Source organism: Pan paniscus, chromosome 11 (assembly GCF_029289425.2).
Source record: "Pan paniscus chromosome 11, NHGRI_mPanPan1-v2.0_pri, whole genome shotgun sequence".
NCBI classification, from domain to species: domain Eukaryota; kingdom Metazoa; phylum Chordata; class Mammalia; order Primates; family Hominidae; genus Pan; species Pan paniscus.
Window position 1 is genome coordinate 86,074,404 of NC_073260.2, and position 23,449 is coordinate 86,097,852.

Here is a 23,449-nt window from a genome sequence, read left to right on the forward strand (position 1 = left end):
GTACTTTCTTCAAAAGAAAATTATTTGTTTTGAAGGCAGTGGAATAACATGCCATTCAATGTTTACAATTACATGAACCATTGTAGGTTTTGAGATATTGCACTACATTTCCTGAAAACCCCTCTCGCTCTCCTAGGACTGTTCTACATTTGGCCTGTGCCCATGGCCGTGTGGAAGTGGTCACTCTCTTGCTGCACAGAAGATGCCAGATCGACATCTGCGACAGACTAAACAGGACACCTTTAATGAAGGTATATAGTAGCCAACTCTTTCAGCATGAAATGGGTTTGATTTAAATACATAGAATTAAAATGAATTTGTCTCATTTAAATATAGCTAGTTGGTGAAACCTGTGGAATATGTATTTTGAATTCTTAGAATTTATAGTCTAGTTTTTTATCTAACACTAATAGGCTGTACACGGCCAGGAAGAGGCTTGTGCCATCCTTCTCCTGGAATGTGGCGCCAATCCAAACATTAAGGATATCTACGGCAACACTGCTCTCCATTATGCCGTGTATAATAAGGGGACTTCACTGGCAGAAAGACTGCTTTCCCACCATGCAAATATTGAAGCACTAAACAAGGTACAGATCAATCAACTTTCTTTTCAAAATGTTTGTTTTAATATTGACATAGGTAAGAGTCAATTTTTCATATTTGGAACTCAAGTATTCCTGAATGAAAATGTTTTGAAATAATTGTCTAAAATTTTACTTTAAATATTGATACTTTTAAAGAAGCATTAGAGGGCACAGCTATTTTAGTGCACTTATGGGAAGTATTTGTGAATTTGTTAAGGTAAAACTTCTTCTTTTCAAGTATTTGTTTCCTACCCCAGGTGTATTTTTTTTCTAATTAGTGTAAAAACATCACAGGAAAAAAATTGCCCTGGAAATAGGCTTTATCTTAAAACTCAAAACCAAAGCAATTTACAATAAATAGAAGTCTTGCTGCTGACGGTTTTCTAACAAAATGGATGTATCTTTCATGGGCAAGGTTTAAGAGGGAAAAATAGGAAGGGAAAAGGAGAGCAATCAAAAACACGCAGGTCACTTGGAAATTAGGTAACGAGGGAAAATGCCAAGAAGAGGTTTTGTTTTTTAATTTGTCGTTTTTCCAGTTTATGTATTGGACAAAGCGCTCTTCAGCTTTGGGGTAATCATTTTTGGTTTGGTAAAAAGAGTGACTGAAACTTGCCTAAAGATTAATTTTTAGAGGACTCTGAGGAAACCAGATTGGCAGTGAATATACGGTGATGAAGTGAGAAACACTTCAGCAAAGGGTGGAACAAATTAGTAACTGACTTATTACCCATCCCGGCAAAAACAGCCACTTAGATAAGAGTCTAAACTCTCCTTTCAAATCTAGAATATCTTGATGGGAAGGTGGGAGATAAGCAGCTTATAAATAGCAAAATCAACTGGGATTTTGAGTTTACTTGTCCCTGATATACCCACACCCAGGAAAATTAACTGGAATTTTAATACATAACTCTATCTCATACTCCTCTCTGGCCACATCCCAAGCTGATAAAGGATATTGGCCATGTGGGTGAGAGATGAAACTGAAGTGATTGTCTGCTGCAGTAATTCTCAGCTAGAATTGTGCATTACAATGACCTGGGGAAATTTTGTTAAAAGTCTACAAGTGTAGGCTTTCCCCTGAGGATTTTGATGTAATAGATCTAATAAGTTCTGAACATGTATGGTTAAAAATATTTTCTTGAAGCCATGCACTGTGGCATGTTCCTGTAGTCCCAGCTACTCAGGAGGCTGAGGTGGGAGGATTGCTTGAGCCTAGGAGTTTAAGTCCAGCCTGAGGCGGGCAGATCACGAGGTCAGGAGATGGAGACCATCCTGGCTAACACGGTGAAACCCCGTCTCTACTAAAAATACATAGTAAGACTCTTGTCTCTTACCACAACAAAAGCAAAAAAAAAAAAAACAAAAAACAAAAAAAACCAACAATAACAACAAAAACCTCAGTGTTTGAATACACTCCTGATTAAGAAGCACAGAATAGATAAGTGCAGGATATAAATTCCTGTATGTCAAAGACATAAGAAATCTCTAAAAGAGTTGGCATTCGATAGGTGCTACTTTCTTCAAAGTTCTCTTTTCCAATAACATTAAACTGACTTATCTGTCTTTCTCTACGTTTGTGACTGGGAAGTGAAAGGGAATATCATTGGCAATATCGCTCAGCTTACAGAATAACACTTTTTGCTTCCCACCATGAATCACTCACTGCCATTCAGAAAGTCTTTAGCAATTTACTTGTGGGTAATCTTTCAATAAGTAGAGACTGACCCTTTCACAATTTCATGTTCCTTTGTCACCATTCAAGTGACTATGTGTCAGCAAATGTTCATTACAAGTGAGATTTTCTCAATTAGATCAGTAGCAAATCTTGAACCTTTTTTTTTCAGTTGCAGTTGTATTAGGGACTATCTCAGTATGCCTATTACGTTTATAGAGCTTTGGCATTATCAGGATGTCAGTTTTAAACACTGAAATCCTTGAAGTCAGTGAGAATACAATAGGAATTCTTTTAATAATTTAGTTTCAGCATTCCTATGAACGAATTGTCCATTTGGTGAACAATCTGGGAAAATTATATGCACATAGATTGCAAATGAATAAATGTTGGGAAAATTCTTGAGGTGGATATTATGAGTGTTAACAGCAATTTTTATTATGTATATATGAGGGCCTGAGTTTTTTTATTAAACATATGATACTAGACAGAGAAAAAGTTCCACATGCAAATACTTGGTTTATACACAATCATTTAGCAACACATTCACAGCAAATATAAAAACACAAGAGCTATAGTCTAAATGTGGCGTATAGATTTGTTCTTTGCCTCTTTGAATTGAGTCAACATGTAAACTTTAGTGGACTCATGCAGAAGTCTGGACCTCAGGCTTAAGAAACAAATCTGGTGTCCCCAGAACGACATCACTGCTTGGTCTGCTGTGCAGAGGTTGCCCTGTGTAGGAGGCACATATTCTCCAGTTTGCTACTGTGCCCACCTGAGTACTTCACTTACTTACGTAACCTCCGTCATCCTTATAAGTATTTGAGCTTACAACTCCTTTTTTATAGTATATTTTCATAAAGATTTCAAGGTTTTTAAGACAGCATATATTGGTTCATAATATATAGTCTATAGTTTATATAAATCCCTCAATTATAGAGTTGAATTTTAGAATTCAGAAGTTTTTTTAACTCTTTTTTTATATCTATACCACAAATAGTCATCTGCTCATAAGAATGCCTAGAAGCCCTTTTAGGTTATTCCTGCTGAGAAGTGGATAGATTATGAATATTGCAGACATTATATCTTTCTTCTCAGCAATGTCCCTTAAAAATGCAAGTGACGGCCGGGTGCAATGGCTCACGCCTGTAATCCCAGCACTTTGGGAGGCTGAGGCGGGCAGATCATGAGGTCAGGAGATGGAGACCATCCTGGCTAACACGGTGAAACCCTAACTCTACTAAAAATACAAAAAGTTAGCCAGGTGTGGTGGCAGGTGCCTGTAGTTCCAGCTACTTGGGAGGCTGAGGCAGGAGAATGGCATGAACTCGGGAGGTGGAGCTTGCAGTGAGCGGAGATCATGCCACTGCACTGCAGCCTGGGCGACAGTGTGAGACCCCATTTCCAAAAAAAAAAAAAAAAAAAGAAAAAGAAAAAAATGCAAGTGACTTATTGGCTCTTATTATGCTAGAAACAAGCCCTATACATCAGTATTAGAACTTTTTTTGATAAGCCATTGTATTTTTATTTCTGATTTATATTTTGCCTAAAGTAAAAAAATAATGTTAAATAGCAATTTAAATGGAAATCAATACAAATGGATTTAAAAAGTAAAGTTGCATTAACGTCCCAGGATTATCATTATAATTGAGAATAGAATTTCTTACTGAGCTTTGCTTTTTAATATTTATTTTCAAAAAATTTTAACTGGTCTCTCTTACACAGAACATACTGAGCTTTCTAATAGTTAAGATAAAAATCTATCCTCTTGCATTAGGAGAAATCCCATGGAGTATTTAATAATAAGGAAAATAAGTGCATTTGAAGCCAATCTCTCTTAATTCAGAGCTCATTTCCTTAGTGGCCCCTTTGGATCAGGAGTGCCTGACATTGGCATCCTGAAACCATTGATAGAAGTAAATCAAGCAAGTTTGTGCCACCCAGAGGAAACCTCCACTTGTATTGGGAAGCTCTGGCAACTGTATCCCTGAAACTCTAGTTCCTAAAATGTTAATGTTTGCCACAAAAAGTATTGTCAAACTGAGATTAGGCAAAGTTCAAGGGATTTCTAGATTGTTGGCCATGTAATATAGTTTTTAATACTTCTCAAATGCAGATGATCATGGAATCTTTTTGTTGGGGTACAGTTCTTTCGGTAAAACAACTACTCTTTGAAATATAGTTTAAGAAACACTCCTCTAGAGGTAATAATTTAGATCATTAATTTATTTTAAAAACTTAAAGCATTCGCTACTATGTCTTAGGTTTTAGGGTTATAGAGAAAAAAGATACAGCCCTTGCCCTCGAGAATCTCTTGGTTTCAGTGGGAAACAATGAAATAATTACAATGGACTGTGCTAAATGCTGAGATAGAAGCAAGGATTTTGGGGACTGGTAAATAAAGTGAGTTTTGGAGACGACGGAAGTTAACATGGGGAGGCAGAGGAGGGGTGTTTCAAGGCAGTGTGTGGGAAAGCACAGAGGAGTGAAAGGGACGGGACTGCTTTGCATTTACTTTCTCTCTATATTGCATGTTTAAGTTCATAGCATCTTATAGAAGATTTTTAGTTCAGTGGAGAAATATGTAATTTTGTGAATTATAAATTGTTTTTGCTTTCTTACAGGAGGGAAACACTCCACTTTTGTTTGCTATAAATTCCAGGAGACAGCATATGGTGGAATTTTTATTGAAGAACCAGGCAAATATACATGCCGTTGACAATTTCAAAAGGTGCAATAGTTTTTGTTTTTTGTTTTCTTTTTTCCTAAAAACCTGAGTGTTCTAGAGTGGTAACAGTCACTCAAGTCAGAAATGTTAATAAGATTAAACTTATAATTATTGGCATATAGTAAAAAATAACATGAATAATCAGGTAGAAAAGAAGTTATTTGGACTAAGCAACATAAAAAACAGTATATAGTAGGATTCATCTTCTCTTATGGACTGTTATTTGTAATTTGGTGTTTTTGGTCCTGTAATCTTATATTAGCTAAAGGGGTTTTGTATTTTATTAATTTTATGAAGTGTAGACTTTAACTTTCAGTTTACAACTACTACTATTACTATTATTATTATTATTATTATTATTATAGTTGTTGCTGTTGTTGTTGATGCTGTTGTTTTCAGCCTGCAGATAGCTCTTACTTATTTGATCCCTAGCTGACTTTGAATTACAATATAATTCAAAGCAATGGGAAAGCAATGGGAAAATCTTCACCTAAATCTTTGCCCACTTTAGATAAGTGACCTCAGCACAGTTTCTTGGCCATCAAAGGACTATAAATTAGCAATTTGTATTACGTCATGTCCCAATGGGTCACGAAGCTTGCTTGTTGTCCCTGCCTTTTAGCCTTGGTGGTAATTTAACAAGATGAACACTTGAGCACCCAAGATGCTTATACACATAAGCTAGTACATGTAAATGGTTATTATGTCTATCCTGACAGGCAAGATATGAAATTGGTAAAGTGTATCCAATTTGCTAATTAAATATCTTCATCAAAGTTCTTGAGTGCTGTTATTTCTTTATTATTTTAGAACAGCCCTCATACTTGCAGTACAGCATAACTTGTCAAGTATCGTCACCCTCCTGCTTCAACAAAATATACTTATCTCTTCTCAAGACATGTTTGGCCAAACTGCCGAGGATTATGCTTTTTGTTGTGATTTGAGAAGGTATGTGCTTATATTAAAAGACCGGTTAATACTAAATTAAGGTTTAAAATAATTGTAACTATTGCATCTTATACATTAGGTGACAGTTCATAGTTTGGTTGAGGTAGCTTGGAATGGCAACAAGTTAGTCCACTTTTTAGCCAGAAATCACACAGAAAGCTAGACTAGTTAGAAGTAGCAATGAGTGCAAGATTCTTTCCGGACTTTTAAAGACCTTTATCCCTAGGAATCTCAGTGTTGTTCATTTTATTCCAAGTATAACTCATATGTGAGATAGAAATAATGTCCATCTTTTACTTTTTGTTTCTTCCTTTTTTTTTTTTTGAGACAAGGTCTCACTATGTTGCTCATGTTCCTGAGCTCAAGTGATTCTCCTGCCTCGGCCTCGCAAACTGCTAGGCACCATGCCTGGCCTGACTTTTCTAATTAGTTATTGGGTCTTGAAATGTCCACTTTAGCAGAAAATCTTGTATTATCCCCTAGGGCTACTCCTATGCCTTCCTCCTTTGAATTTTTCAAAAAGCTAAGGGGTTCCCTAAGCCCAAGGAAGACAATCTTGCTTTACAAGTCAGAAGAAGAGGGGAAAAGGCCATTCTAGTCACTCTGTTGTTTCCATTGATTCACTTGCTGTATTGCTGCCATTGTAACTGGTCCTGCAATCTGGAATGATTGACTTTTGCCACCAGGATGCCCTTACTGATTCAGATCCCTCAGTCTTCATGGTGACTCATACACAGAGTCCACAGCTACAGTGTTTTGTTTTGTTTTGTTTTTTTCGAGACAGAGTCTTGCTCAGTTGCCCAGGCTGGAGTGCAGTGGCGCAATCTTGGCTCACTGCAAGCTCCCCCTCCTGGGTTCACGCTATTCTCCTGCCTCAGCCTCCCGAGTAACTGGGACTACAGGCGCCCGCCACCATCCCTGGCTAATTTTTTTTGTATTTTTAGTGGAGACGGGGTTTCACCATGTTAGCCAGGATGGTCTCGATCTCCTGACCTTGTGATCCACCCGCCTCGGCCTCCTAAAGTGCTGTGATTACAGGCGTGAGCCACCGCGCCCGGCCCACAGCTACAGTGTTTTTTAGTTCATATACATAGACTCAGCCATTGTTCCCAGCACCCTGCTCTGGCAGCGAGGCCTCCTGGCTCTACCCACACACATAGTGAGTAAATTGACCTTCCCCCAACACTAAAAATCTTATTTGTAGCCCACCTTTTGGCTAGGCTTAGCCTATACCTTCATGGTATGTTATCCTTTGAGACCAGTGTCCATTTTTTCTCTAGCAAATATTAGTTGGGATTGTACTCAACAGCTAGGGATGCTCAAATAATGTTGCAGGAAGAGAACAGAGGTCTCTTTGCCTTTTGTTATCACATCTGTACCTTGAGGCTTTTTTCTGACCTGTGTACATTATCCTTCAATAGAGTAATGGGGACCAACTTGGAGTTGGCCCCTCAAGTAATGTGTTTCCATAATAATGAAAATCTGTTATATTTATGTGAGATTATATTACATATAGATTATATAATCTATATATTATATAATTATTATATAATGCATATAATTATATTATTTTTATATTTATGTTATTTTAAATTTTTATTTATATTTTATATTTATATTATTATAAATATTATATATAGTTATAGTTATAGATTATATAATCTATATATATTATATATAGATTATATAATCTATATATATTATATATAGATTATATAATCTATATATATTATATAATGATATATAATCTCATAATGAAAATCATTATAAAAGTATTCATGTAAGGTGATCTGTGAAATGAGAACAGAGCTGAGTAGCACACGGGATGTTACATGCAAACATGTTGTTAGTACATGACTTGGAAATGAGGAAACATCAACTTGCATCTGTTTCATGGAACTGAAAAACAATACAAGCAGGGCTTTGTCTTGTATGTCAGTTGGAGAGGACCAAGAAGATGCAGCCTCTAACACAGACCTGCTGGCTCTGAGTTGGAGGAGGTAGAGAAGGAATGGTAGTTGTCCCAGCCAGCTTTTGACACCTATTAGTTTTCTGCCCTTGGTGTGATTGATGAGTTCAGTAATAGGGGAAAATTAGAGTATATGTTTTAATGAGATAATAATATATTTGTATATAAATTTAGTTACAAGTTATGAACTAGCTAAAATGCTCTGAACTACAAACCACAATAAATAGAACTAATAACCAAAATTAGCACTTAATAACATTCTCTGAAAACTATGACATTCAAATATTAGAAACTATGGAAAAACACTCATCAGGTTTTATTTGAGATTCCAAAATGGTTTCAGCAATGCAGTTCAAGAATAAATTTTTCCATTGCTTTACTATTTCTCTGAACATTTGAACATGTTTTCTCATTGCATCCTCCTAATGACCTAGTGAAGTCAAGTAGTAAAACCTTTATTTTTTAGAAGAAGCCATGGAGGCTAAGAGAAGCAACTGGTCTGAAAACAAAATACCTATTGGTTACAGAGCGAGGACTTACTGTGAATGCAGGACAGTTTCCAGGCTGTTAAGCTAACTAGAATTAATTTACTGAGCTATGCTTTTCTCAGTTTATGAGCACTTCCTGTTTTTCTTGTTCAATTAGAAGCTTAATAAGTTTATAGAGCTTAAAATTTTAAAGTGTATCGGACATTAGATTTCTGATATTAGCTGTGATATTGTCTGAAATGCTTTAAGAATTTAATCTGTTTGGCAAATATTTTTCATATCACTATTAAAATACTAATTTTATTACATTTATTATGCATAGCATCCGACAACAAATTTTGGAACATAAAAATAAGATGCTTAAAAATCATCTTCGAAATGACAATCAAGGTAAGACTTCTGATAGTAAATTTCTCATTTCCCTTGGTGATCTTACTGATTTTAAAAAGTAAAATTACAGGCCAGGCATGGTGGCTCACACCTGTAATCCCAGCACTTTGGGAGGCCGAGGCGGGTGGATCACCTGAGGTCAGGATTTTGAGACCAGCCTGGCTAACATGGTGAAACCCCATGTCTACTAAAAATACAAAAATTAGCTGGGCATCATGGTGGGCGCCTGTAATCCCAGCTACTCGGGAGGCTGAGGCAGAAGAATCACTTGAACCCGGGAAGTGGAGGTTGCAGTGAGCCGAGATTGCACCACTGCACTCCAGCCTGGATGGAAGAGCAAGACTCTATCTCCAAAGAAAACAAAAAGTGAGATTACATATTTTTAATCATAAAAGAGCAGTTTAAAATATATACGTTTATATATAAATTAATTTTTTAAATTTAATTTCTTTAGTTTAGAATTCAGAGTTATTTAGGAATTTGTAGCTAATTCTCAATCTCAAACAGTATTGTCTGAAAAAATTCATTTACCTACTTATGATCCTTGAAATTCTACATATTTTTGTATTAATATAAATAAGAAATTAGATTAAGTTAATATGTTGCAATTTCCTCTATAATTACATTGTTACGAATTGGACTTGTTATGCAAATGGATCTTCTATTTAATTTTTATAGTAAATGGTTTACATTTAGTAAATAAATATTAATTCCAGTAGATTCTTGAATATTGTGGGGGTTAGGGACTGTGATCCCTGTGGAGTTGAAAATCTGAGTATAACTTTGACTCCTTCCAAACGTAACTACTAATAACCTACCATTGACTGGAAACTTTACTGATAACATGAACAGTCAGTGAACACGTATTTGTATGTGTTGCATTATTATATACTATGCTTTTAGAATAAAGGAAGCTAGAGAAATGAAGCTGTTATAAAGAAAATCATAGAAAAGAAAAAAATATACTTACTGTTCATAAACATAAGCAAATCCTCCCAAAAGTCTTCATCTTTATCATCTTCAGGTTGATTAGGCTGAGGAGGAAGAAAATGGTTGGTTTTGCTGTCTCTGGGTTGCAGAAGCAGAAGAAAAATCTGCATATAAGTGGACCCTGCAGTTCAAACTCTTGTTGTTCAAGGGTCAACTGCGTTACACAGGAATTTGTGTCACTAAGAAAGTAACTGTCTTTAGAACTAGGAATTCAACAATCCCTTTCTGACACCATAAACAAATGGCAATAAGAACCATAAAACTGAGCTAATGTGCACCCATACAAATAGGAGATTATTTTTGAAGATAGCTACTGAATGCAGAAGACAGAAAAGTAATTCCTTTCCAAGAAGCAGAAGTTATGTTACATATTCTTATACAAACAAGGTCTATTTTTAATTTATTCACCATAAGGTGGAACCTCATGAGATATATTCACTTCTTAGAACAAGCTGTGTTTTTTTATGTGCTGGATAATTATCATGATAATAGTAATTTTATTGGAACAAGATAATCTGTTACCAGGCTGGGCGTGGTGGCTCATGTGTAATCCCAGCACATGGGAGGCCAAGGAAGGCAGATCACTTGAGGTCAGGAGTTTGAGACCAGCCTGACCAACATGGTGAAACCCTATCTCTACTAAAAGTACAAAAATTAGCCAGGCATGGGGGTGGGCACCTGTATTCCCAACTACTCGGGAGGCTGAGGCAGGAGAATTGCTTGAACCCAGGAGGTGGAGATTGCAGTGAACCGGAATGCACCACTGCACTCCAGCTGGGTGACAGAGCAAGATTCCATCTCAAAAAAAAAATACTCTGTTACCATTAGGCGAGAGATAATCATAATCAATATTCCAATAGCCAAACTCTAGGCTCCAAAAATTATAATAAAATTATAAAAATGGTTCACAATAACAAACATGTAACACCTAATGCATTGTGCAATCTGAACTGTATAAAGACACCGTTAATTTAGTACATAATTATCAAACCACTTCTATAAGTTAGGTTTGGCAAATTGCAGGAGACAAAGATGGAATTGACATAGTTTTTGTCTTTAGGGTGCTCATAATAGAATATAGATAACTATTTAATTTTTGTGTTTTTTCAACAGAGTTTTTAAGAAAAATATTTTAATTCATTCAAATACTTGTCCACTTAAATAATAACTATCATGTATCTGTTACAGACTAAGCATTTTTCTAATGTTACAAAATACATTTAAAAAATACAGTTGGGAGATTGTTATTGCCACTGTTATTTATTTTATTTACTACCTGAAATAGTGCTTACTGTGTGTCCAATGTCATCTGGGAGCTTATAGTTATTATTTATTACATATGTATCACGTTCAGTATGTGCCAGGCACGTTTACGTTTGTGGCGATGAATGCAGTCTTCTAAAATGTGGGTAGGATTTAGGGTAAGCGTGCAGAGCGAGTGGAACTTTGCCAGGTAAGGAGGCAGAGGGATGATGCTTGGCAGAAAGAGTATCTAACAAGCTTGCATGTTTGACAGAAGCAGCAGCCATGAAGAATGAAAGTTTTAAAACACAAGGAGCAAGTTCAAAAGGTAGGACACCTGAGTGAACTTTGTAGAGTTTATGAGCAGTTCAAATTTACTAGTGCAAAAAAATATATATGGAGTGCTTGGTAATGAGGTGAAAATAGCTTATAGTTATTATTTATTATACTTAGTACGTGTCAGTGAAAGCAAGCTTAGGAAAGACTTTGTTGTTGTTTTACCTGTGTCTAGAAACTAGTTCAATAAAAGACTTCTAATAGTATAGAAATGAGTAGATCTTATCCTGTAGGCCAGGGGAAACTTCCGAGGTAGAATGCTTTTGGCTGCAAATACTGGAAGACCTAACAGTGGCCAAAACCGTAAGAACCAGACTTGTTTTGGTTGTCCAGTGATATTATTGGATTCCACTTGTTCCTCTTTCGGTTATGCTGTTGGCAGTGTCTTGTTCATGTCTCCCTTCATGGTTGGCTACTTAGCAACAGCTCCAAACACCATGTTCTCACAAGACAGTATCTAAAGGCTGGAAGGGCTGCTTTTCTTCACATGTGTCTTTTAAATTGGGAGAAAATTCAGAAGCATGCAGGGGACTTTTTGTAAATTTTTTTTTTCCTTCGGGGATGTAGTCTCGCTCTATCACCAGTCTGGAGTCCAGTGGCATGATCTCAGATTACTGCAGCCTTCACCTCCCAGGTTCAAGCAATTCTCCTGCCTCAGCCTCCCGAGGAGCTGGGACAACAGGCACATGCGACCATGCCCAGGTAATTTTTGTATTTTTAGTAGAGACAGGGTTTCACCATGTTGGCCAGAATGGTCTCAGTCTCTTGACCTCGTGATCCGCCTGCCTCGGCCTCCCAAAGTGCTGGGATTACAGAGATGAGCCACCGTGCTCAGCCCTTTCTGTAATATTTTATTAGCTGGGTCACACCACATGCTCATTCCTAAACCAGGCACTGGGAAAGCAAATGTAGTTATATGATTAGCTTAGAATAATCACTTATGTTTTGAAGATGAGGGGGGGTATTGGGATAATAAATATCCACATAGATTTGTGATTCTCCAGCAAGAAACAACAAGGAACTGCTCTTGGGTAGGGAGCCAACAGTGTTTGCTCTAGAAATTCATTGGAAAATTGTAAGCAGGGGAGGCATTAGATTCAATTTGAGATTTAGGGCATTCTGTTCATGGTATAAAGCTGGGATTGGCAAGCTTTCTCTGTAAAGGGCCAAATAGGAGATATTTTAGACAGGAGATATTTTAGGCCATGTGGTCTCTCTCTCTCTTTTTCAAGAACGATTTAAGCAGCTGAAGGCCATATGTCGTAGCTACTCAACCCTGCCATTGTAGTGTGAAAGCCGTCATAGGTAGCATGTCAGTGAATAGGCATGACTGTACTCTCATAAAACTTCATTGAGAAAAAACATATGGTAGGCAGGATTTGGCCTGTGGTCTGCAGTGTACTGACCCATTTTGTAGAGGATAGATGGAGGATAGATGTCACCTGGGAGCGTATAGTTTTTATTTACTGTGTATTTAGTATGTTCATTAGATGCCATTCACTTTTAAATTTGTGGTGATAAGTGCAAGCTTCTAAAAAAAATGGGTAGGATTTAGGGTAAGCATGCAGAGTAAGTGAAACTTTGCCAGGTAAGGAGGCAGAGGGATGATGTTTTCCAGAAGGAATATCTAACAAGTTTGCATGTTTGACAGAAACAGCAGCTATGAAGCCTGCAAATTTGAAAAAAAGAAAAGAACGTGCAAAAGGTAAGACACTTGAGTATCTCTACTCTTAACCATGTAAAGAGACTGGGAGACGAGGGAAGCTTCAGCCGTAGTTAATGGTATAGTTTCCTTGTCACAAATCCATGGAGTACATCAGTCTATTACAAGGTTTTCACCCATCCATGATAAAATAAAATGATGGAGCTCCAGTTTATTCATTTGAAAATATTGGTGTTGCTGGGGACGGTGGCTCCTGCCTGTAATGAGTCAGTGTTGGAGGCTGAGATAGAAGCATCCCTTGAGGCTTGGAAGTCCAGCAGCCTGGGCAACATCGCCAGACCCCGTGACTATTTTTTCAAAAACTGTAACTGGGTGTGGTGTTCTGCACCTGTAATTCCAGCTACCTGGGAGGCCAAAGCAGGAGAATTACTTCAGCCTAGAACTTTGAGCCTGCAGTTAGCTGTGATAGCAACATTATACTGTAGCCTGGGTGGCAGAGTGAGACCCCATCTCTCAGAAAATTCAAGTCAAATAAGATAAGATACAATAAAATAAAATGTTGGTCTTTTTCTTGGAATTATGCTTTTCTAATTTGTTTTGCTTTTTTAAAAAATTTAAGAAATGACAATAATGGTTGGTTTATATAAGGCTTTCAGAAACTGGCTTCTGCCCAATTCTCCATCTGCAGCCCTTTCTCTGTCTGCCCCTTTTTCTGGCATTTCTGAGCTGCTGGTGATGCCCCTGTCACCATCCTTCTCATGTAAACAAAAACATACGCTCTGGGAGGCTTCTCTCCCTCTCTTGCCGCTGCCTGGCATGTGCTATCTTTCCTGCCCTCTGCCTCTTTTAATCTGGTGAATCTCACTGTCTAAGTCTCAGCTCAGGCATGATCTCTAGAAAAGCCATCCCTGACAGCTTTTATTCTCATTCTTTAAACACCTGTGCCTACCACTTAGCAGGAACTCAATAAATATTTAGTAAAATAAAGACTGTCTACACAAAGATGATTGCTACAGTCTAGCAACAAAGGGGATAGACATGCAAAGACCTGATGTGCAGCTCAGATGGTGAAGTGACACTAGAAAAATTCAAAAAGTACTAAGGGAGCCCCAAGAAAGGAGACACCTGTGTATGTGGAGAAAAGATAGCCAGATTCAGGGAGGACTTCACATAGAATTTTGAGCCTTTTTTCCTTTTTTTTTTTTTTTTTTTCTGTTTTTGGAAACAAGTTTTTACTCTGACACCCAGGGTGGAGTGCAATGGCATGATCGAGACTCACTGCAAACTGAAACTCCTGGGCTTAAGGGATCCTCTTGCCTCAACCTCTTGAGTAGCTGGGACTATAGGCACAGACCACTATGCCTGGCAAATTTTCTATAGACTCAGGGTTTCACTATGGTCTCTGGGCTGATCTTAAATTCCTGGCTTCAAGCAGTTATCCCACCTGGGCCTTCCAAAGTGCTGGAATTACAGGTGTGAGCTACGTGCTCAGCCTACATTCTGAGTCTTAAAACACAAAAATAAATTCCTCAGAATTGTAGAGGAAAATATTTCAGATGTAAAAAACAGGGTGTACACTGTAAAGGTATAACAGTAACAAAAATTTTGCAAATTATTAGTAAATAACATGCTTAGCATGTTGTTAAAAAGATACTATTATGAAGCAGAGAATAGTAAAGTGTTACTTTATATGTTTTTACTGTATTTTTAAATTTTGTTTTGTTTCCAGCAGTTTTTTTTTTTATATTGGGTGGAATAATTTTTGGGTGACCCTGAGACTTTTGCATGGCTTGAACCTGCTGATATCTAGCGTCTCCCCAAGTGGTTTGTTAAAGTTTTAGATAATTAGAAATGTTTCTTAAAAATGTAAATATTCCAGTAAACATTAAGCTTCATTTAAACTCTCAATTTATAAAAGTGTGTGTTGTTCTGTATCAATTTTTATAAAGATTATAGTCTTTAAATCATTCATTTTAACTAAACATATGGATTTGTCAGCAGAACACAACCTAAAAGTGGCTTCAGAGGAAAAGCAAGAAAGGCTCGAAAGCAGTGAAAATAAACAGCCACAGGTATGTAACAATTTAAATTTCTGGTTTAATACTGGTTTGTTTGTTTGTTTTTCTTTAATAACATAGCATAGTCCAAATGAAGTGACCTTTTAGACTATCCTTTTAGAATCCAACAGAGCATAATTTCATATTGAATTTTAAAATATTTTAGCCTGTTATAAAATGTAAAATATTCTTATAGTCTATAGTAACTCATAGCTATCTGTACCCTTGGAATTGAGGCCAGAAATTTCCAGAACTCTCTTTGCTCTTTTATTTTTATAATCTTCTTCCTGATAAAGAAGGTAACATCAAAAATGGAGTTGTATTACTAAGCAAGAGAAATGATGAGCAATTGAACGGTGATGGCCACTGAGTTCACCTCATGTGAAAGGAGTCATCATTCCCGGTGGTTCAAACTGCAATTTTATGTTGCCAGTCACCAGTGCTGAGGTTAAAGACTTCTTCTGTTTTTTGGTTTCTGGTTGCCTTCAGTGTCTATGTTCAGGGAGAAGATGGGGTCATAAAAGCAATCCAACTGCCTATTGAGAGAATTATGCTTTCCAGAATGGGACTTTGATGTCAGGGTGCAAACAATAACTTTCTTGTTTTAACATAAGTAGAAAATGCTATTAAAATTTGTAAAGCACTGTCACTAGTGGAGCTTAGAATATATTAGACCTGGATATAAGCAGATAACCTATCTAGATAACACTATCATATTACAGTATAGCATTTGAAGTAGAATCTAAAAGTTTTCTTCCCTTTCTGATTGGTATTCATTTTGGCTTCTAATAATTTAGCATTTGCCTACTCTTTAATTAATCCTAGAAATATGAATTCACTGTAGGGGTTCACTATTTAGGGTATGCTGAGGTAAAAATCTTTTCAAGAGAGAAAGCCTTTAGATACTACATATCATCTGTGAACCTATTTCTGTCAGATTTAATTGATAATGAATTAAGTTTACTCCAAACAAACAGTGAGAGTTAAGCTTCCTGGTTCACGTTTTTCCCCCTATATTAAGCTAAGGGAAATTATTTTTACTTCTTAGTTATAATCCAGCAACTTAGGAGTAGTAAAACATAGATTAAGTTTCACAGTTCAGTTTTAATTATTTTCTATTTTTTCTTTGTTCATACTTAATTTAGAATAAAGTTAATTTTAAAACATGCACCCTGTCAGAAAAGACATCTGAGAAACAATTTAGAATAAAGTTAATTTTAAAACCTGCACCCTGTCAGAAAAGACATTTGAGAAACAAAAGAAGCAAATTAATTTTCCACTTTTGCACCTGCAAAAAAATGTCTCAAGAACCAGAACTGAGTAAGAATTGTAATAAAGAGGATATATCTGTATATTCAGGACTTCCTTTAAAATTCATTACAATTCTGGGTGTGGTGGCTCACACCTGTAATCCCAGCTCTTTGGGAGGCTGAGGCAGGCAGATCATCTGAGGTCAGGAGTTCGAGACCAGCCTGACCAACATGGAGAAACCCCGTCTCTACTAAAAATACAAAATTAGCTGGGTGTGGTGGTGCATGCCTGTAATCCCAGCTACTCGGGAGGCTGAGGCAGGAGAATTGCTTGAACCTGGGAGGCAGAGGTTGTGTTGAGCCAAGATCATGCCATTGCACTCCAGCCTGGGCAACAAGAGTGAAAGTCCATCTCAAAAAAAAAAAAAAATTCATTACAAAAAAGTTCAACTGAATATTGGTGAAAGTTTTGAAAAATCCAGAATTACTGTTTGTCCTGAGGAAGAGCTCTTACATTGTAACTCTAAAGAGGGACAAACTTAAAGGGAGTGCCCCGTAATCTGATGAATCCTATCCCTGATGGTGAGGAAGCAGATGCACCTGGAGTGTCTAACTCTGTGCTATTCCAGGCATTGGCTGAACAGAAGGAGCCCATCTCACTCAGGTCTTATCGTTGCATTTATACTCTGGGTCCCTCCAACACACTTGCCAGTCATCTTCTAAGCTTTATTCAAATGAAAATAGATCAGACTGTAAAAATTATAACAAACCAGACATGCAGCCTGTTTCTCACAGAGATGAAGAAGAAAGACAATTGTTGTAATGATACAGAATTTGAAAAATTAAGGAACCCAGTAGTTATGGCTGAAATGAAAAAAGACCAAGAGTTTGATATGCAAATACGAGAAAATATAACCCAAAATACCACAGATTGGAAATTAGTCATTAGACATTGGCCTCAGTCTGGAGATCCAAAAAGTCTTTTTGATTTGTGGTTTGCTCACTCCAAAGAATGGAAGCATGTGATACGAAGAGAAAGCTACAGTATTTCTGCTATTGCAGACACTTACAAACCGAAAACCAATACAGTGCTTGTTCCACAAGCCATATGGAACTTAGAAGCTCTTCTAAAGCTTAGAAGGTGTTTGGCAAGTGTGTTTCAGGGACCCACATATGACAGTCCCACTGCTATATCTATAAAAGCATGAAACCTGAATTAGAAAATGTGAGTTATTCTCCACCACATAGTGACAGAACATCAAAAGCATATCTAGAAGAAGACTTACAGCAAGATATGCAAAGGCTTAAGAATGAGATAGGCTTGTTACAAGTAGAGTTCCTGGCTTTGAAGAAAAAAAGTTCAACTATAAAAGAGGTTCCCTTGCTGCTTCTCTTATTATAAGTTATCTGATCCGTTCTGGTTTTCTACTCAAGAAAATCTCATGTGTATAGTTACAGTGGGGTTATCTAAATGTGTAATTATGTGTCAAAGTAGATTAGTGCTGCTATCTAAATGACGGTTCTGGAAAACATTCTCATAATCTTTGTTCATTCATCAACCTAAGTCTCACTGTGAGTTTTCCAAGTGGCATATGGGCTGGGAAAATTATTTAGCCATATACCATGTGACCTTCTGAACCAGATAAGCATAAGGGAAATTGCTAAAGAAATAATGTCTAGATTCTTTTTTCTGTATTCATTTAAAGATGAATTACATTTATTTCAATGATAAAATGGTAATACAGTGGGAGGAAAGCAATGACTGAGAAGAGACATGAAAATGTATCTGACCTTGAGAGTTGCAACAAATATTCCCAGCCAAACCAGTCTGTTTAATGTGCTTTCATGCATGCAAGTTTATCTGTTTGACTCAAATTGTTTAAACTTATAATTCCATCATGGCCACTTTAAATGTTTTTGGAAACAAATACACATACTTTCACATATTTAAGAAAATCACCACTCTCCAATGTTTCTGTTGAATCAGACTTTTACATGATGTTGTTTAATAAAATATGGTAGGTTTTGACATGTATGATTTTATCATATAAGTAGCGTAACTCCTCAGCCAAAAATTTAGCATTTGACTCTATAGTAGAAGGCTGAGTCCTGTACGTTATGTTCTAAAGATAGACAAAAATCTAGAGATTTTCTTCTTTCAAAGTAAAAGCAGATGAGGCCTCCCACCACCCTCTGAGCCATTAAATTGTTTTGCCAAAGTCACACTTTTAATTTATTTGACAAATTTGATGTATTTATCTGGTAATTGATGTAATTCAGCAATATGTAATTGTATCTTCCCTTTTGGTGCCACGAAATGCTAGGCAATGCCACCTTAGGAGCTTTGGGTGAGTTACTTAATATTTCTTGGTTTTACTTCCAGTATCAAGTAGATATGGGGCTAGAGTGGACAGCTATACTGTGTATCTTCCAGCTATAAACTTCTGTGGTGATTGAATGTACATTTGAGGAACATCTCATTTTCCAGGATTCCACACTAGAAACTCAGCAGTTTCACTCGGCTCCTTGTGTTGTGGCACACTTTGGTTCCTCTATTTCAGTGAGCACCTTCACTTTTTTGATATCCCAGGAACCAAATGAAAAAATAAGGAGAAAAGGCAGTGGGGAAAAGAATATCTTAGTGCAGAAAAGGGCAAGCTTCTTTTCTGTTTCTGAAGCCCCACAAGGTCACATCCTCTCAATCTGGCTATTTCATGGAGAATCCAGGTGACAAAGGCAGAAGACACATTTTATGCCTGTGTCTTTTTGTTTCTCTGTTTTTGTGTTGATATATTTACACCACAGAGGTAACTGTGATCTGATGGAGAACTAGAAGTAGAGTCAGAAGCCCTGAGGAAAATCCTGCAGCTTGCTTATATTTTTAACCTGTCTTTTTTAAGGATTGTGATAACTAAATAAGTTCATCAATGTATGTATGTAGAAGTGCTTAGTACAATGTCTAGATTTATGATTTAGTAAATGTAATTCTTACAACTAAAAAATGTTGAGTCAAATCACAATAGAATATGATCAGGGAAACAGAACTTTTACAACTTTGAGAGATTTTATCTGTCCAAATAGATGTGGAGGTAAAGGTCTTACTATAGGGTGGTGTCTGGGTCAGATATCAGAGTATAAATGCAATTTCCTTTTTCCAGGATTTTAATTTAGTCAGATTTTTTAACAACTTTATGCTTTGAGTTTGTTGTAATTCAGAGAAAGGCTTTTCCAATTCTGATATTCTTAAAAATTCTCTAGAGTGTGTGTGTGTGTGTGTGTGTGTGTTTTATGGATTCATTGACTTCAAATACATTTTTGAACTTTTTGAAGTGTATGTTCTCTAAGGTTCAAGGTTTTGCTTCAACTTTTTCTCCAGTTGGATATCCACTTACAGCAACTTTTAATTGCATGAATGTATAGGTTGCTCTTTCACGTCAGAAATAACCATCATAGATTATTTTATTGAGTGCTAACTAAAAATTTGTTTTGTTTTATTTAGGATTCTCAAAGTTACGGAAAAAAGAAGGATGCGATATATGGAAATTTTATGTTGAAGAGAGACATTGCCATGCTCAAAGAGGAATTATATGCAATAAAAAATGACAGTCTCAGAAAGGAAAAGAAATATATTCAGGAAATTAAAAGCATTACAGAAATAAATGCTAAGTTTGAAAAGAGTGTAAGACTCAATGAAGAAATGATAACAAAAAAAGTGGCCCGGTATTCGCAACAGCTTAATGATCTGAAAGCTGAGAATGCAAGGCTGAATTCAGAATTGGAGAAGGAAAAACATAACAAAGAAAGACTAGAAGCTGAAGTTGAATCCCTCCATTCTAACCTGGCCACTGCTATAAATGAGTACAATGAAATTGTGGAAAGAAAAGACCTAGAACTAGTTTTATGGAGAGCAGATGATGTTTCTAGACATGAAAAAATGGGTTCTAATATTTCTAAACTAACAGATAAGAATGAGTTGCTTACTGAACAGGTCCATAAAGCTCGGGTGAAGTTCAGTACCTTAAAAGGTAAGCTCCGTGAGACAAGAGATGCTCTCAGGGAAAAGACATTGGCTTTAGGAAGTGTACAGCTGGACCTAAGGCAAGCACAGCATCGAATAAAGGAAATGAAGCAGATGCATCCAAATGGGGAAGCTAAAGAAAGTCAATCCATTGGAAAGCAGAACTCTTTAGAGGAGAGAATACGTCAACGAGAACTTGAAAATCTCTTGCTTGAACGACAACTAGAGGATGCTCGTAAGGAAGGCGATAATAAAGAGATAGTCATTAATATCCACAGAGACTGTCTTGAGAATGGAAAGGAAGATCTTCTAGAACAAAGAAATAAGGAATTAATGAAAGAATATAATTATTTAAAAGAAAAACTGCTTCAGTATGAAAAAGAAAAAGCAGAAAGAGAAGTAAGTATGAAGAAAACTATAACCTTCTGGAAAGAAAATTTAAACATTTCTTTCTGGCTATATGTTGAACCTAGTTCAATATAAAAATAAATAGATGAAAATGTGTTTACCATTCTGTATAATTCCATTTACATGAATCATCCAGGAAATACATCATCTATAGGGACAGAAAGATGATTAATGTTTGTGTAGGCCTGGGGCTGGAAGCGGGTCGTGACTGCTAATGGGCATTAGGGATTGTCCTGGAGTGATGAAAATGTTCTAAAGTTGGATTGTAGAGATGGTTGCATGACACAGTAAATTTACTAAAAATCTTTGAACTGTTTGTTAAAAAAGGTAAATTCTATAAATCATATTTCAACAAAGCTGTTTGAATAAAAATCATATTTCAACGAAGCTGTTTTAGTAAACCAAAAAAGTGTTTACTGTATCAGCTTGGAAACATGCTTTGTTTCCAGGAGATAAAAGGTAGAGCTGACAAGATGCTTTCCTTTGAGTAAAGACATTATGTCACCTATGAAATGTTAGTAGATGCAGAGCAATGCTGATAAGGTGTGTAGTCTTAGACTACTGGAATAAGAAATGTAACGTCTTCATGTTGCCGCATTTTAAGAGCATAATGAAGCAGGTAAGTGGAAATGCTTGTACCTGAAATGTGTATTTTGAAAATCAGATTCAATTAAGTGAGCTGCTTTGACACTTAATTCTAGATTTTCCAGATGAACTGAAGTGTGTTGCTGTGTCTTGTGATGCTTTTCCTTCAGTGGCTCTCTCTTATATGTATTTTAGTTGGTATAACTTTGTTTTGATTCATACCAATGTGACTTAAGTCTGAAAATATGTCAGTCTCACATTATGTATTTTTCTGACCACTTAGTATTTTAAAGACTTCTACTTGTTATAAAATCACAATTTGGAATAAATGTGGTAAATTTTAGCAAAAAAATATTTGATGTAATGTTTCCACTGGCAGGTATTTATAATTTACTGTGAATATTTTTATGAGTAATTAGCTCATAATTTACATTTTAAGTCTCAATGGCTATCACTTGGATATAATTCTTTCCAGTACAAAGATACTTTTAGCTGTCTGTGATTTATGAGTTTGACATTGAATCCCCATTTTCAGACTAATGAGGGGTGGCAGAGTTCACGGAGAGTGGGATTGAAGTTTGTATGGGACAGAGTTGTAGGAGCTGAGGTCAGGGAGGGAGGTAGAGGCCATGTTACCTAGGGCCTTGAAGGCCGTTGGAATTTTATTCTGAGGTAGGAATCCATTGGAAGGATTTCAACAGGCGACTGAATATGTGAGGAACTCAGGTTGAGTTGAGGGTCTAAGGTGAATGAATAGTGGGCTGGATCAATCTGTCATGTAAGAGAATACCAATTTGGCAGGAATATAACACCTTCTATGTCCCTCACTGAATTCAGTAATAAAGAAGAAAGTGTACATATGAGGAAAAGAAAGTGAATCTGTGTGTGTGGCAATAATTTTCAAAGTATGTATGCTAGACTTAAATATTAACATAATGTAATAATAAGGCACTTTATAAAATTGGTAACAAAAATATTTTGTCAGGTGATTGTGAGAGAATGTCAAGAAGAACTGGTCGATCACCTTAAAAAATTTTCAATATCAGAGTCTCCACTGGAAGGTACATCACATTGTCATATTAATTTGGATGAGACATGGACTTCAAAGAAGAAATTATTTCAAGTAGAAATTCAAGTATGTATGGAATGTAACATGTAGACAGTTAATCTGTAGCTGGTTGAATAATATAAAGTGTCTTAGGATACTAATTTCAGTGGACAGCTTGATTTTATATTTTCATTATAATTGATCATTACCATTTTATTATCTTTATAACGTACTTCTTCAACTCTGGCTCTTGTTCTGCCATTTTGAAATAATAGTTGCATATGTTTTCTCTTATAATATCTACACTTGGGAAAGTTGAGAATAATACATCATTCCTCACAGAAAATTGACTTTTTTCCTGTTAAACAGTATTTTTAGATAATTTCCTTAATGCCTTGGTGAGGCAAGCCAGATTAAGTCAGAAGAGAATGTTTAATGGAATATTCCAGCAAGTTGTCTTATTTCTTCACTTTTGTGAATGGACACAGCAGCTGTGCGTATTCATTTCATGGATTCTGGGTTAACTTGTACAGAAAGGCCATCATACTGTTCTTTGAAATGCACGTTTTAGGTTAATTTACAAACTACTTGAAAAGTTAGGCATTGCCTTCATCTTCCTTTCATTTAAAATATACTGTAATGGCGTAGAAATACTCAGATCTAATAGAGTATGTACATCCAAAATAGAGAGCTCAGAAAATTATCTGGATCCTACCATGGGATTTTAAAAACAGTTTCACTGAGAGATACTTCACATGTCAGACAGTTCAACCATTTAAAATGTACAACTCAGTGTCTGTTAGTATATTCACAGTGCTGTGTGGTCATCAGCATAATCAATGCTAGAACATTTTCACCACTCTGAAAAGCAACCCTACATCTCTTAGCCATGACTGCAACCCCACTCCATGTCTCTCCACCTACCCCAGTGGTAGGCAACCACCATCCACTTTTGTCTCCACAGATTTGTATGGTCTGCATATTTAAATACATAGAGTCATACAATATGAAGTCCTTTCTGACTGGCTCTTTCACTTAGCAGAATGTTTTCAGAATTTTATCCATGT

General features: G+C 36.4%; 1 protein-coding gene across 9 annotated transcripts in view; it reads left to right on the top strand.

Moving 5' to 3' along the window:
- The window catches only part of ANKRD18A (ankyrin repeat domain 18A), a 51,542-nt gene that overhangs the window by 4,403 nt on the left and 23,690 nt on the right, over positions 1–23,449 (top strand). For 2 of the 9 annotated variants that reach the window (XR_008954477.1, XM_034967457.2), the window contains exons 2-12: positions 137–251; positions 414–587; positions 4,887–4,993; positions 5,801–5,938; positions 8,718–8,785; positions 11,292–11,345; positions 11,921–12,055; positions 13,005–13,058; positions 15,018–15,088; positions 19,823–20,740; positions 22,320–22,469. Coding sequence is in view for 6 of the 9 variants with exons in the window: in XM_034967457.2 (XP_034823348.1) it covers positions 137–251; positions 414–587; positions 4,887–4,993; positions 5,801–5,938; positions 8,718–8,785; positions 11,292–11,345; positions 11,921–12,055; positions 13,005–13,058; positions 15,018–15,088; positions 19,823–20,740; positions 22,320–22,469 (1,984 nt within the window). In the remaining 3 variants the exon portion in view is untranslated. Of the gene's footprint in view, positions 1–136; positions 252–413; positions 588–4,886; positions 4,994–5,800; positions 5,939–8,717; positions 8,786–11,291; positions 11,346–11,920; positions 12,056–13,004; positions 13,059–15,014; positions 15,089–19,822; positions 20,741–22,319; positions 22,470–23,449 lie in introns of all 9 variants that reach the window. The other 7 variants (XR_008619720.1, XM_063594376.1, XM_063594375.1 and 4 more) reach the window with 7 other exon arrangements.